At 39.4% G+C, this 13,732-nt stretch overlaps 1 protein-coding gene across 1 annotated transcript; it reads right to left on the reverse strand.

Annotated features, from left to right (window-relative positions):
* Positions 1 to 2,349: 2,349 nt before the first annotated feature.
* Positions 2,350 to 8,745, reverse strand: FAM237A (family with sequence similarity 237 member A). The gene is made up of 3 exons (XM_026002055.2): positions 8,712 to 8,745; positions 6,419 to 6,840; positions 2,350 to 2,586 (listed from the first exon to the last, which is right to left on the reverse strand). Exons 2-3 carry the CDS (start codon positions 6,828 to 6,830, stop codon positions 2,447 to 2,449), a joined length of 552 nt encoding a protein of 183 aa, XP_025857840.1. The 5' UTR covers positions 6,831 to 6,840; positions 8,712 to 8,745; the 3' UTR covers positions 2,350 to 2,446.
* Positions 8,746 to 13,732: the final 4,987 nt, after the last annotated feature.

The following is a 13,732-nucleotide window of genomic DNA, read 5'->3' on the forward strand; positions in this document are numbered from 1 at the left end:
GTATTATTGTACTATAATTATGCAAGATGTTACTACCGTTGAGGGAAACTGGATGAAAGGTATACAGGATGTCTCTGTATTATTTCTTATAACTATATATGAATCAATAATTAACTCAAAATAAGTTTATTTTGAAAACATGAATATTTCTTGCTAAAATCCTATATCCAATGACTTTGGCTAAAGTACCCGCCAGCCCCCTTTCTCTGCGTGTATGATTGGGGTATAGATGCTTAACTTAATAACATCCAAGTAATAGCTAATATTTTTTGACTATCAGAGCACTTAGTTTCTAAGCATCTTATAAGTACTAACTCATTTAATACTCACAACAAAACTAGCAAGTAGTGACCTCATTTTATGAGGGAACTATGACACAAAGAGCATCAGTAACTTGCCAAAAGTTGCATGGCCAGTAGTTGATGAAGTTGAGATTTGAACCTGGGTTCTGAGCCTATACTCTGTACTTTCTCTCAATAAATATTGCTCTGATTCTAGTGTTTTGCATATTATCTTGATGTGCAATCCATGTTGCATTTAGAGAGGCTACCAATTCTTTTAATATGATCTGTAATTTATAGTACTGTTCCAGAAGAAAATGATGTCCAATTTAATAGGATTAGGACTAGGTTATCCATGTTCAATCTCATGCTAATATTTGCTTTTTGGCCTATTACAATTTTTTAAAATTTTATTCTCTTTCTCACTTTATCCCGCTTGTTCCTTATAAGTTTAATAAGCATCCCCTAAAACACTGATCAGCAAGCTACACCCCACAAGCCAAATCCTGCTTACTGCCTGTTTTATCCAAGCTATGAGCTAAGAGTGGTTATTACATCTTAAAAAAATGATCAACAGAGTCAAACGGAGAATATGTTGTGACACCTGAAAATGATATGGATTTAGATTTCATTGTCCATAAACAAAGTTTTATTAGAACACAGCCATGCTCATTCATTCACATAGTGTCTATGATGACTTGTATTCTACAAAAGAAGAATTGATTATTAGTTTCAACAGAGACCAGATGGCCTATAGTCATATGATATTTGCTATCTGATCCTTTATAGAAAAAATTGGCAGGCCCTGTTGTATACTACCCAGGTGTGGGAGGAGCAAAGGGCAGGCTTTTCTATAAGCAAGAGTGGCAATAGTAGCATTTCTTCCATGATTTATAAGAAATAATAAGTTTACATGATGGTTTTTTAAGAATGTGATGAAAGGTATTAGAGAAAGTGGCATGAAAGTAGAACCATGAGTCCATGTAGAAATATAATGTGGCAGCTTTTAATGTGCCCTTCTCCTACCCAAGCTGAGGCTGGTTCCCCTTCCCAAGTTCCTTCCCCAGATTCATTTCCCCTGTTTTTAGGACTTGGTTAATTCTCAAATGCAGCTGTGTCTTCTGATAACCTTTAGATGGGGTTTTTAGTTTAAGGAGACCCCTCAACCTCCAGTGAAAAAACATTTACTGACGCTTCCTTTAGGTCTGGAAAAAGCAAGTGAATTGCCAACATATCTGAGATTCAAACTGGTTGTCAAGTATTGGTTGTGATAGAACAATTGGAAACATGAAGTAATTAGAGATAAAAAACGTCGCATTGTGTCTGGATCTCAAATATGTTTGCTCAATGGATTTCTCTGCTGTGAACCTCATCAGGTCTGTTCATTTTTCAGGGAAAAATTTTTAATGGATTCTTTCATTATAAAGCTGTTCATTTGACTTTTTGTTTGCCTTGCAATGCAAAATGTAACTGACCACTTACAGAACTTTAATATTTAATAAAATAGAAAATATGCTAATTGGAAAATACTTATACTTACTGCTATTTTATTAGAGTTTAGATTATCAGTGATGGTAACATCAAAGGTTGAAATAAAGAGACTCCAGTAATGTTACTTGAGGTCCAGAGCTTTTATTAATTTTGTTTCCATTAGAAGAATGCTTTACTTGCTATTTTTGTGCATTTTTTTGTTTGCTCTCTGTTTTATATAGTATTCAAAAATATCCTTTCAAACAAGATTTAGGTATTAGAGACAGTTATTAAGTGATAATTAATAAGTATAGTTCCTTTTATGCCTGTACATAAGCAATGTCTAATGGCTTGGAAGTCATGCAGTGTATTCAAGTTCAATGTATGGCCCTTTTGTTCATTAACAATATCCAGCATCCCAGAACAATTTATCAGAATGAATACAAACAATCTGATTTGTCCAATCCCCTGGTCCTCTTTGGAAGCTATTTTAACTCTCTCTGACAGTGGGATGGTCGGGCATTAAAGCCACCATTTGAAGGAACATGTTAGAATGAAACCTTAAGTACTCAGAATGTGGCTGATGATTTATCTCTGAACATTCCCATCATTTCAAGTAAACAAATGATCAATAGTCAAGAAAAACGTGGGTTTTTTTTTGAATTCCAAGATGTGAGATAGCTCTGAGGTTAGATTTATTTTCTCTTTATTTCCAGGCCACTGGTGACTTTTCCAATGAACTTAGACCCACTCTTGTGCAAGCGCATGCTTATCAAACCTTCAATCAACTCTTTCTTCTTTAGGAAAGGTGTTCTTAGTTGCTGAGAATATGCACCTGAAAGTAGAGAAAAGTAACTCATTGTTAGAGCACCAGATTATTCTCAGGTCACTTAAATGTCAATAAATTGGTTTTAAAAGAAAGTTTGTTGGGGTGCCTGGGTGGCTCATGAGTTGAGCATCTGACTTTTGGTTTCCATTCAGGTCATGATCTCATGGGTCCTGGGCTGGGGCCCTGCCTTGGGCTCTGCACTCTGCAGGGAATCTGCTTGAAGATTCTCTCCCCCTGCCCCTTCCTCGACTCTCACACCCTCTCTGTCTCTCTCAAATCTTTAAAAATAAAAAATAAAGTTCGTTGTTTCTGTCCCTATCAAAAGTCTCTATAAATTTATTGCAGGAGTGTGTATGCAAATCTGTGCTTATGTGTCCTTTGAAGTTTAGTTAAATAACATAAATTAAGTAAATTGTAATAAATGCATTTCCTTGTTAATGAATGTGTATGTACTAAGATGTTTTTCTGATTAAAAAAGTAAAAATGGTCATTATACAATTTTTTATGTTAAAGCTTTATGAAAAAAAAGAAAAAAAGCTTTATGCATATACACTCCAGACCATAATTTAATTAACCATTACATTTAAATCATTTCCAAGTTTTCTGTTGTTATAAACAGTATTCCAGGGAAGATCCTTGTACTGCATTGTTGGCCACATCTCTGAATGTTTCCTCAGGATAGATTTCTAGATGAGAAATTCCTGAAGATGTTACTAGGAAATTTCTTGGAACCAGTAAAGTGAAAAATCAAGCATTTGTAAAACCAATTATATATATTCCTGAAGCATTGTTTTCTCTAATGCTTAGTGTTTAAAAAATAAGCACAAACATTTGCCAGCTAGACACCAACGGCAAATATCATCATATTATAAATCTAAATTTTAATTTCCTCATCATGAGCAATGCAAAGACTCACAATCTTCCTAGAACATACAAACTGCCAGTCTCAGGCAGACAGGCTTTTCTGTTTTTCTCATTGGCAGAGCAAGGTTTGTTGCAGAAAAAGGCCATTATTTTTGGATGCAAGCAAGGATGTCAAAATTCCTTTATTTGCATTGAAGTTCTTACTAACCATGAGTTAAACTTAACTCTATTATTCCTATTTGAGAGTTAATCAGCCTATTCTTTTCCTAAATCAATTAATAACTCTCTATTTCTCTCTGCCTTGACATGATCCATGGTAATTCATTGGTTAAGCTGGATTACACCATCTTCACACTTTCTGGATATTTCAGCATTCAGTCATTGACTCATATCTTTTTAGACTAAATAACAATGAACTTTTGAGTCTTTCCTCAAGTGATGATATCTCTAGCCCTCAGAATTTTTGGAATTCTCTTTTCTGGATGCCTTCTGTTCCTGCTGAGCATTGTTAGAAACAACTACAGTATCCAAGTCATCACCCAGTTCAAGCTGTCCTTGAGGTAAAGCTCTTCCAGACTCTATCCATAGTTAAATACATGCCTTCCATAAATTCCCCTTTTATAGAATCACAGAACACTAGAATGGAGAATGTAAAGAGACTTTGTGGGCCATCTAATTCTTTCCTCACCCCTCTTTTTCAGATGAAGAAACTGAGAGCTAAATAAGTTAATTAAGTTGACTTAAGTTACATAGCTATTTGATATCTCTTGTTTTCATTATTTGTTGGCCCAATATTGACAAATATGATATATTAACATACATATAGGAGTTTAATGTTTTTAACAAAGCATGATTTTTGGCAACACTTCTCAAGTGCATTTAAACTATTTAAATTTGAGGACATAAAAATAACAAAAATCTTTTTGCAAGTTATGTAGACACATTAGTTCTTTCCTTCTGCTCTGGTGATTCGATATCCCCAAGAACTATAGAGACAAACATCTCTTCACCCTCACCCCATCCCAACCTGGTAGTATATTAATCCCCTATGAACAAAAGAAAAAATTAGTGGAGAATCTGTGCAGGTACATCCAGAGCCCAGTTGAATCACTAGAGATTTAATTAAGCCTCTTGAGATGAAACTCAGTGTTCCAGCAAATATTTAACTTTTAGACATGGTGTCTCCTTGACCCAAGACCCTCTCTGACTGTGATTATACAGTCTAAATGGAAAGTCTTGTTTCCTGATCTGCAAACAACTGTTTATGTCAAACATTAAAATAACTTCAATAAAGTAAAATATTCCCTCCTGCTACATAGCCGCTCTGGCTAAAGTTTGCAAACCAGCTGAGTCAACAGCAACTCTGTAGCAAGAGAAAAGAAAGTGCCTTCCAAAACTGAAAATAAATCTATTTTTTTTAAAAGAAGAAGAAATTCTATGCTTAAATATCCTCAAAAAATTACATGTAGCTTCAGACTATTCTGATAGCCACATTGCAAGCAAGCAAACTGAAAGCTGTTTTAGAGAAAGACCTTATGTGTGTATATAATTGTTTTCATATTCACCTGAACACAATTATTATTATTTTCATTTAGTCTATAGATACTTTAGTAATTTAAAATGAGTGCAAAATGCCTTTAAAAAGCCCCAATAAATATGGGTAGTGATTTGAGAATGACAACTAAATATGATAAGAATGGAAGAAAGAGTTCTATACCACAAGTGAAAGTATCCAATTCTATTGATACTGATGTCTAAACAGCCTCTGTTTAAAACAGTTTTTTAAATATTGGTAACCAACATTGAAAGACACTTACTTTGTATTTCTTTAGTAGCTAAGCTGGTAAAAGAATATTTCCTCTAAAAATGGAAATTGGTTTAAGTTACAATAACACTTGCCAAAATAGTAAATTTATCTATAAATAACAGCAATGGATTATCTGGTTTAATGGATCAGCAAACCATGAGGATTTTTAGCTATTGAGGTTAAAACAAAGTAGATATATAAAGGCTCTACAATATCTTGAGAAATGGTTGATCTAGAACTATTACTGTTAAGTATTATTCCAGTAGAGAAATTATAGGGATATAAATGCAAAAATTAGTTATGCCTCAGTTTTTCACTGTTGCATAAGTAATTCCAAGAGTTACTATCACCCAAACAGCCTTTGTTGCAAGGATTGGAAGCTCATTGGTTGAAACAACATTTAAAAAGGAACAAAAACAATATGAATAGAGCTAAGTTATCTATTTCTCAGCTTACTCACAGGGGCTATTTTGCTCTAATTCTAATTCTATAAAGGATATTTCTTCTAGTGCCCCCAAAGAAGACTGATTTTGAATATAATATTCGCACCACTGAGAATCTCTAAATTTGTCGGAATTTCCAAATTACTAAAAATTAATCACTCAGGTTGCTGAAAGTTAATTACATATTTGACATTTGTTCAAAAAGCAACAAGGAGTGAATCTGCAAGCCAGCCAATTTTTCTGCCTTTTATTTCACCAGCTAGGTACATTGCAAGGAGCCCCTCCATTTACATGGAAGCCATATTTTATTCTATTTAAAGAGGATAAAAGCTTGTGTGTTGTGAATATTCCCCAGACTTACATTCAAATCTTCCCAAGTCCATAGCATGTTAAAGACAGGTTATGACCCCTAATATTCAGGCTAATCACTTTATACTTTTGTGTTGTATTTTGGGAATCATGCTTTTCCTTACTTGTCTTTTTACTCTTCCTTGCTGGTATTTACATGAAGTATGAGAATGAAGACAATATAATGATATAGACAGCTACCATGAAATACAAAAGGAAGTGCTATCTTCCTATGACTTCTGTGATCTTGAATTCACCCCTGAGAGGAATATATGTGGCAATGAATTCCCCTAAAACCATTTCCCTCTTCCTCACAATTGGGCACATTCATACTTGATTGACCATTTTGAAAGACATGGAACCTAGAATTGACCACCTTGTTTTCTCCCTGTGTGCTGTGGATGCACTGCTGAAATCTTTTCTTCCTTCCCAGCCAATTGCCTCCTTCCTAAGCCATGGTTCCTGGAGAGGACACAGTCCACATAGATGTCCCAGAAGAGTTGGGCCAGATCCCAAAACAGTGCTCCATGCTTCAAGTTCTCAGATGACTTCAGGTAGATCATAAAATCCCAGAAACCTGAAACAGTGTTAGAAATTCGAGGCTTCCGCATTTCCAGGAGGAGCACTGAAGAAGATTCCCAGCACTGAGGATCAGCTTGGTTAAGAGCCAGCAGGTCTGTCTGGCTATGACAGAAGAAAGGAGAGACACAGCACATTCCCACAATGAGCAGGGAGCAGGTAAGGGTCAAGGGGCGGTAGATCCCTCTTCTGTTCCCAGGATCGGCCATGGGGCTGAAACTGAATGGAATGGAAATATCTTACAAATCCTTACTTGAGCTCCACTCAATAATGAAAATAATCATGCCTTTAAAAACCTTTGTGCCAGCAAACAAAATACACCATTGTCCCTAGGAAAATTCTTACACCATATCTCCCATGAGTCCCATTCTACCTAAAATGGGTCATTGCCACACCAGGTACTATGAAACCAAGATATTTAGATTAGAAAGTATTAATTTCTAAGACATGTTCCTTTAGGAAATGAGTAAGTGAATTTGTTTTCCCTAGTACAGAGGAACAGAGTTTAAAAGAATATAAAGTGAAAAATTTAAAGTCTTACTGCATGACTTTAATTATTCTATAATATCATAGTTTAGCCTACCTATTCTAATCCAGGACTCCCATGCAATTAAGAATTTTAATATATTTCATCCTTAGATGTTTTCTTATTTGGGGTGACTTTCAATTTTTTAAAAGCATAAGAATTATAAAATGTTGTAAATAAACATAAACATAAGGTTTATGTTTATTTAGACACTAAAAGTATGGGAACCAAAGAGCATATACTCAATCCATTAGAGTAGAGTCAATTGACATTTTGTCAACACATAAAATACTCTACATTTCTGATATAACTTTCATAAAGATAATGTTTTACCATTTCTTTCTTCTTGCTATGAATCTTAAGAATTTTAATGAAAACATTTGCCTCTCATTCAACCTTTCTGGCTCTCAAAGCCTGCTGCAATAAAAGTAAACCATATAGGAGCACTTAGATGGCTCAGTAGGTTGGTTGGGCCTCTCTTTGTTTCACCTGAGGTCATGATCACATGAGTCATGGGGTCAAGCCCCAGGGGCTCCATTCAGCATGGAGTCTGCTTGAAGATTCTCTCCCTTTGCCCCTCTCCCCATTCTCTCTCTCTTTCAAATAAATAAATAAACAGATCTTTAAAAATTTAACTATATACCACTTTGAAATTCTTATGTTACACTTCAGACAGGTGCAATGAGAAATAATGTCCTTAAAATAATACTAATCTGAATTTTCTTTTTTCCCAGGAGAAAAAGCTTATCTGACCTTTAAAACTACACAAAATGTATATCACACTCACACAACTCTAACATAAAGAAAAAACAGGAGGTCATATACAGCTCACTTTTAGTTTTATCTTATATTTCCAAACCTTTTAGATGTGAATATCACAAAGGCAAGCAAGGCACAGCTCATGGGAATACGTCTATATGGAACATTTAAGGATAACACCGTAAGACTGAATCTTTCTCTTCTGCACAGCAGCAGAGCATACTGAGACACCCTTAAATCAGTATTTCAGAAACACCTTTGAGCATGCAGGTTCCTATTTGGAAGAGGCATGTTGAGATACAGGTAATTAAAAAAAATTTCCAGATCACTTACACAGGATTTCTCCCTGAACAAACTTATATTCAATATGTCCTCTTCTGAACTAAAATATCGAATTGAGTTGCCCCAAAGGCTGTTTATCCTTAGGGGGCAAGTCCAAGTGTCAAGCGCTGAGTTATAGGAAGACGGAGGGCGGGACGCTGTCCAGGGTGCTGAGCCAGTGCGGTGCAGGACGCCCCGTCTGCTCCCACCACAGCACTCAGGTCGGCTCCTATAGGTTCCCTTCTCAGGCAGGACACTCTTCCCGGAGCCTGCAAGTGCCTCGGTCCCGGGGTTCTCCGTGCGCCCTGCTAGGAGCCCAGCGTTGGGCTCGCTGCGTCCCGATCCCACACCTGGTTCAACGGCCTCCCCCTCTTCAGTGCGGAGCTGCCGAGGACCCGCTGTGCGTGCCCATTGCGCTCCAGTATTTCCCTTACCCTGAGCCTCAGAACTCCCAGGTCGCAGGAGGGCACCCCTTTGCACTTACCTGCTCAACCCTCCCTGGGTTCCCTGGAGTGTGCGAGGAGGAAAAGCTCAGGCTGCTCCCTGAGCGAGCGAGTGACGGTCCCCACCCCGGCGTCCTGAAGGCTACGGTGCCTCTTAAGCAGTGGGAGTGCTCGGCGCCTCTCCAAGTCTACGTCAAAGCGCCGGGAACTGCCGCCACCTCTCGCCCCCAAGTCCGTCTCCGGCCCCCTCCGCCCCCTCCCTCCCCTGGAGATCTCACTTCAGGTGGCCAGCAGGCTCCGCGCCACACGCCCTCCCTGACCCGGGCGCGCACCTGCCCTCCACCCGGTGGAACCGAGTCTATGCGGTTTGACTTCCCGCCACGCGCCCGCAGGAACTGGAAAGTTGGGACCCAGCTCCGCCACAGTCTGGGAGCGAGGGGGGCTGCCAGATCCCCACCCCTCAGGCATGCCTTGTTTGAGGATAAAGAGGGAAGCCCCGGGTCTCTTGGGGTCGGGAGGCACTTGGCGCTGGGACAGAGGTCGGACAGGGCTCAGAGGAGACAGGGCGCCTCTTAAAGAGATCTGGGTGTGAACTTCTCCGGTCTGCCTGCAGTCCTGGGCTGGGGGAGAAAAAAGCACTTGGGGCAAGGACGGAGGGAGGGAGGGACATGGGGATGCTGGAAGCTCCCTCTTTCTGGAGACAGGAAACCCCAGTACCTCCAGGCTCTGTACCTAGATCCCCTCAGTATCCTGGACTGTTACTGGCATCACTTGTGTGATGGAGCCCACTGCTCCAGATTCACAGGCTGGTCCCTGCTTTCTGCCTGGGAATCCCTTTTGGTTCTCCACTCACAGCTAGTTAATATCTCAGTGTGGGGCTGTCAAGACTCCAGGGCTCTGCTAAGCATTAGCATCAAACTCAACTGAAAACACACCCAGCCTGGGGGCCTAAGGCGAAAGTCCTACCTTTGCAAGTGTTTCCGAGGTTTGCCCCTCACCTTAAAACCCTCTAAGTGTCCTAAAAACCACTTGTGGTCTCTAACTGAAGGCTTTTGTGCCAGCTCAGTAGTATCCATGGTTACCTTTCAGAGGGGCACAGAAAGGAACCCAGGCTTATAGCAAGATTTACTGAAGACAAGAACTGACCAGCTACCCAAGGGATAGAAATACAGCTCCAGAAATGCCTGGGTGGCTCAGCGGTTGAGCATCTGCCTTCCACTCAGAGCCTGATCCCTGGGGTCCTGGGATCGAGTCCCACATCAGTTCCGTGCAGGAAGCCTGTTTCTCCCTGTGCCTGTGTCTCTGCCTCTCTCTGTGTGTGTCTCTCATTAATAAATAAATAGAATTTAAAAAAAAAAAAACAAAAAGAAAGAAAGAAAGAGAAAAAAAGAAAGAAAGAAGAAAGCTCCAAAGAGGATTCCTGAGGGATTCTGGGCTTTTTTCTCCTGCTCTGAAGCCTGATGGAGTGTACTTCAGTCTCTGAATTTGTGAACTGAGCATGCTAATGCCTGCTTCTAATTATGCCCTAAAGATGGCGGGAAAGATAATAGGTGAGGTCTTGGACTTACTTCCTGGATTTCAAGATGCTCTCAGCCTTTTGGAGAAGGTCATTAGAAAAACACAGATGTGTGAGCACAAGGGAGAACCCTGTGGAAAGGGAAGGAAGAGAGAAGAGCAGGTATCTTTGAGGAGGTGACTGACGAACTTCTTGGAGAAGGAGTTATACAAGAGTCCTGGGGCCAAAAAGGGAGAGGATAGTGTCTTCCAGGAAGTGAAGTAGGCATGAGCAAAGACGTGGAGGGAGCACTCAAAGCTGTCCTGTCATTTTCTGGGGAGAAAATGAAAGGAAAGGAGTGTAGAGAGAGAAGGGAGACAGTAGTAGGGTTGTGAGGATCTAATTCTGGTTTTGGATGTGTTGACATCACTTTTGAAAACATTTGTATATAGATTTGCAGTGCTTACTTTATTTTCCAGGGTCTATGTGCCAGGCACTATTGTAGATGCTATGAATGCAGAAGGAACAAAACAAAGTCCCTCCACCCATGGAGCTTACATTGTAGAGGGGGTGGGAAAGAACATTTATATTTTAATTTAAAAATTAAATATATATATATATGTGTATATAATATGTGTATATATATGTATATATATATGTATATATATATATATATATATATAGGCACCTATGTGGCTCAGTCGGTTGAGCACCTGACTCTTTTTTAAAAGATTTTATTAATTGGGGGCACCTGGGTGGCTCAGTTAGTTAGGCGTCTGTCTTCAGCTCAGATCATGATCCTAGGGTCCTGGGATTGAGCCCCACATCAGGCTCCCTGCTGAACATCTAGCCTGCTTCTCCCTCTCCTCTGTTCATGCTCTCTCTCTCTCTCTCTCCCCCTCTTTTTATTTATTTTATTTTATTTTATTTTATTTTTTTAAAAAGATTTCATTTATTTATTACTGAGAGACACAGACAGAGAGGCAGAGACATAGACAGAGGGAAAAGCAGGCTCCCTGCAATGAGCCTGTTGTGGGACTTGATCCCAGGACTCCAGGATCAATGACCTGAGCCAAAGGCAGACGCTCAACCACTGAGCCACCCAGGCCCCCCTTTTTAAAAAGATTTTATTTATTTTTGAGTGAGAGAGAGAACAAGTAAGCATGAGCAAGCTGGTATGTGGGGAGGAGCAGAGGGAGATGCCAGGCAGACCCCAAACCCAGCGCAGAGCCAAATGGCCAACTTGGGGTTCAATCTCAAGACCCTGAGACTATGATCTGAGCAGAAACCAAGAGTCTGGCACTTAACCAACTGAGCCACCCAGGCGCCCCTAGTGTTGGACTCTTGATTTAAGCTCAGGTGGTGGTCTTAGATCCTGGGGCCAAGCCCCACTTGGGGCTCCATGCTCAGAGGGAGAGTGCTTCACCCTCTTTTTCTCCCACCCTCTTCTTCTGCCCCTCCCCCTGCTCCTGCTCTCTCTCTTTCTAAAATAAGTGGATAAATATTTTTTAAAAATTATATATTTTTACAGTGATTTGTATTTCCAGTTTCTGTGTTGAACATTGAGTTTACAGTTATATATCAAACACACATAAGTAGCTAATTAAACAAATATTGCCATATGAGTCAATAATGAGAGTCTATCATTCTGAAGTGCCCCAAAAGTATATGTGTAATGTGTCAGATATGATAAGAAGAAGCAAAAGATCATCATGAAAAAGTAAAGCAAGATTGGAAAAGAATGTGGAGAACAGCTATTCTATATGGATTACTGAGAAGCACTTCCTGGTGAGGAAAAATTGAGTAAATTCTATTTATGTGAAATAATGACCTGTACAGTCACATGGGAATGAATTCTCCATGTGGGGTATATGGGAAGCATGAAACAAGTATGTTGTAAGAAGTATTTTCTGGGTATAGTGGTAGGAAATGAGGTCAGAGAGGTGGTCAGAGACCCATCCTGACTGCTCAGTAGAAAATAGATTGCATGGGGCAGGGCCAAGGCAGGGAGTATAGTTGGGAGCTGCTACAAAACTTCAGATCAGATATGGCAAATTGAAGAAAGGTGTAGCAGTTGAGTCGCTGAAAGTAAGTGGATTCTGAATATATTTTGATGATAGAAAAAATGGGACTTATTGATGGACTGGATATAGAGTATAAGAGAAAGAGAGAAATTGAAGATGACTTCAAGTTGTGGGGGCTAAGCAACTGGAAGTTTGGAATTACCATCAGCTAAAAGAGGAAAAATGTCTTGAAGAATAAGCGTGAGAAAGAAACATCAAGGGTTTGGTTTTCAAGATGTCAAGTTCGAGGTGAACATCATGCAAATGGAGATGCTGAATAGGCAAAGCTGGGGACTAATGATAAACACTTGAAATACAACATTCAGGAAAGAAATCTAGATTTGGGATTTAGGTTTACCTGTAGGTAACTCTCACAGGAAAGTATGTAAAGTGGATAAAATAGTAGCCAGAGGATAGAAACTAAGAAGTGCCAAAACTTAAGTGATTAAGAAACAGAGTTAAAAGGAACTAGAAATTTGTGCCTTAGAAATCAATGAGATTGAGATTTTCACAAAGAAGGAAGAAATAAACCATATCACACAGATTCAGAAAAGGGGTCAATAAAATGAAGACAAAGAGTTCTCCATTGGATCTGAAAAATAAGAGGCTGCCGAGTTGCTCATTAGGAGACAATTTCAAATGAGTGTTGGGTGAGGGGCAGAGGAAGTGGTGGGCTGAGGAGAAACGGAAAGGGAAGAAATGTGGACGGCCCCTATGATGCATTTTCTATGAAGTTTAGGAAAGAAAAAGGAGAGAGATTGGAACAGAAGGTTAGGGATTGGATCTTTATCATATTCACAGGCTGAGGGAAAGAAACTAGTAGAGAGGGAGAAGTTGAAATTCGGGAGAGAAGGATGACTAGGAATCTCAGAGGAAACAAGAAACGAGGGGAATGAGAGAATTTAAAAAACAAACAGTGGTTAACAGAAGGGGGCATAGCTTGTTCTAGGAGCAAGGAAGAAGGAGAGCTATCTCTGGATAAGGAATGTCTGTAGGTAGTATGATGGGAAGGGGTGCAAGAGTTGAGAGAGATGGTCTCACTCATCTTAATGAAGTAAGATGCATAGTCAGCCACAAGAAATGATTGAGGGGAGGTGTTAAGGAAGGAACTGAAGAGTGAAAAGACTTTGGAATAATCATTGACAAGAAGAGAGGAAATAAGAGAGAAAGAGAGACTAAAGAAAGTACTAAAAGCCCAGGCAAAGTTTGAGACCATAAGTTTGTAACAAACCATTTTTCAAGCATGTCTGGTTTTTACGAGGCAAAATAACTTAACAATGAAGATTATTATGCTCTGTATCCAAACTGCCTGGGTTTACACCATATCTTTCTCACTTGCCATATTTCATTGAATCTTAGATGCATTTTTTTCACACTTAACACCACTGAAATCAGAATGTATCTATCAGCTGATAGCACCTTGCAATTAGAATTACAGCATTGTCTTTTGCTTTTTTGAAATAATGGGATATTGACTGCATCTTTGATTTGATGTAATGTTTTG

This window comes from Vulpes vulpes, chromosome 16 (assembly GCF_048418805.1).
Source record: "Vulpes vulpes isolate BD-2025 chromosome 16, VulVul3, whole genome shotgun sequence".
Taxonomy (NCBI): Eukaryota; Metazoa; Chordata; class Mammalia; order Carnivora; family Canidae; genus Vulpes; species Vulpes vulpes.

What these genes read in the sequence shown, in the direction of transcription:
- FAM237A (XM_026002055.2), bottom strand. Translation starts at nt 6,830, where the DNA reads ATGGCCGATCCTGGGAACAGAAGAGGGATCTACCGCCCCTTGACCCTT. An exon ending in GCACACAGGGAGAAAACAAG is followed by an intron (nt 2,587 to 6,418) that starts GTGGTCAATTCT and finishes CTCTACTTTCAG; the next exon opens with GTGCATATTCTCAGCAACTA.